Source organism: Elephantulus edwardii, unplaced genomic scaffold, assembly GCF_000299155.1.
Source record: "Elephantulus edwardii isolate Elephantulus edwardi_28Jun2011 unplaced genomic scaffold, EleEdw1.0 scaffold00225, whole genome shotgun sequence".
NCBI lineage: Eukaryota > Metazoa > Chordata > Mammalia > Macroscelidea > Macroscelididae > Elephantulus > Elephantulus edwardii.
The window spans coordinates 4,954,616-4,956,081 of record NW_006399975.1 but is presented as its reverse complement, the minus strand read 5'-3'; the positions used below and the strand labels follow the sequence as shown (position 1 = coordinate 4,956,081).

At 33.6% G+C, this 1,466-nt stretch overlaps 1 protein-coding gene across 1 annotated transcript in view; it reads left to right on the top strand.

Annotated features, from left to right (window-relative positions):
* Positions 1 to 1,466, top strand: part of CCPG1 (cell cycle progression 1) — a 34,902-nt gene that overhangs the window by 20,776 nt on the left and 12,660 nt on the right. Inside the window, exon 3 of the mRNA XM_006898254.1 lies at positions 253 to 507. Within this exon, the coding sequence (XP_006898316.1) occupies positions 253 to 507 (255 nt within the window). The remainder of the gene's footprint in view (positions 1 to 252; positions 508 to 1,466) is intronic.

The following is a 1,466-nucleotide window of genomic DNA, read 5'->3' as shown; positions in this document are numbered from 1 at the left end:
AAAAAAAAAAAATGAAGTTAGACCTTCAGAGGTGCTGATTATGATTAATTTTCTTGTGTATCACAGATTTCTTGGCCTTAGTTAATAAAACAATACTTGTTTTGTGGTATTTGTTTGTTTGATTTCTTGGAGTGTCTTATGTTTTAAGAGGCATGTGGGAATGTTACTCTAAATCATATTTACATTGTAAACATTTTCAGTGATTTTAATACTTTTACTACTTAAATATCTACATTTTTCTTTGTAAAATAGCATTTTCATCTCAACATAATGATGATGAATCAAGTAGTGATGAAATTGATCATCAGCCCAGTCCTGCTTTTAGACGTCGCCGTGCTAGGAAAAAGACTGTTTCTGATTCAGAATCTGAAGAGGGATCGCCTGCTGAATGGGAGCCCGAACCTTGCAAGGAGAACTTGGATAAGCACCAGTTCAGTAATGGTCTTAATAAATGTGTCATACTTGCTTTGGTGATTGCCATCATCATGGGATTTGGGGATATCTATGGTAAGTATTTGGAAATTTCTTACACATACCCTGACAGAGTAGGGTAGAGCCCCTGATGGTAGTTGATTCTGACTCAGTGACTGTATGTATAAGCCTTTGCAAAAGAAATTTATTTCTGCTTTAAGATTTCACTCAGACATTCTGTTGCATGGCTGACATTGCTGCTTCAGTGATTCACATGAATTCTTTATTTTGTAGTATTGTCTCATTCTCTGAGTTTTATTCTTATTAGTGATTATTGTGTTTATTATCTAATTAGTTTTCATATAAGAACCTCCATTGAATTCTCTATAATGCACATGTTTTGACAGAGAGAAGTAGTATAAAGATTTTGTCATAATTGCTATTTTAAGTTTGCTTTATATTAAAAACCTGTAGGTTTTTGCTTGTATAATCTACAGTTTGGTTATTTTCCTCCAAAAGAATAAAAGAATAGATTGTGCAGAGTAGATTTATTTAGCATATTTTGCATAAAGAACCAGATACAGTTAGTCTGTGTAGATAATTCCCCTTATTTGCCATAAGTTGAAACTATTAGCTCACCCTGTGGGTCATAGTGTCCTTTCCTGTGTAAATCACAAGGGAGAAAATTGCCTACCTTTCTCTCAGGGAACCACTTGTGGGTTTGAATTGCCTTTGAGTTAGCACAACTCCCAGTGAATTAGTTGTATGGGGTTGGATGTGTAAAATTAATGAACAGCTTAGAGAGTAGCAATAATCTGTTGCTATTTTTTTTTACAATTATGCAAATTAAGGCGCACTATCTAACCTATTTTTGTACAAAGAATTAGCAAAACCCACCTAGTGAGATTATTTCTTAAAGCATATTCTTTAAATGGAGGATAGTTTTTGAAGGGAATAACATTTTTGATGTTTTCATTTTAGTTTCTTCCAGTGTGCATTCATTTATTTATCTGAAATCTGTCTCTTTACTGAACAAATACTCTGTGCCAGGCAAT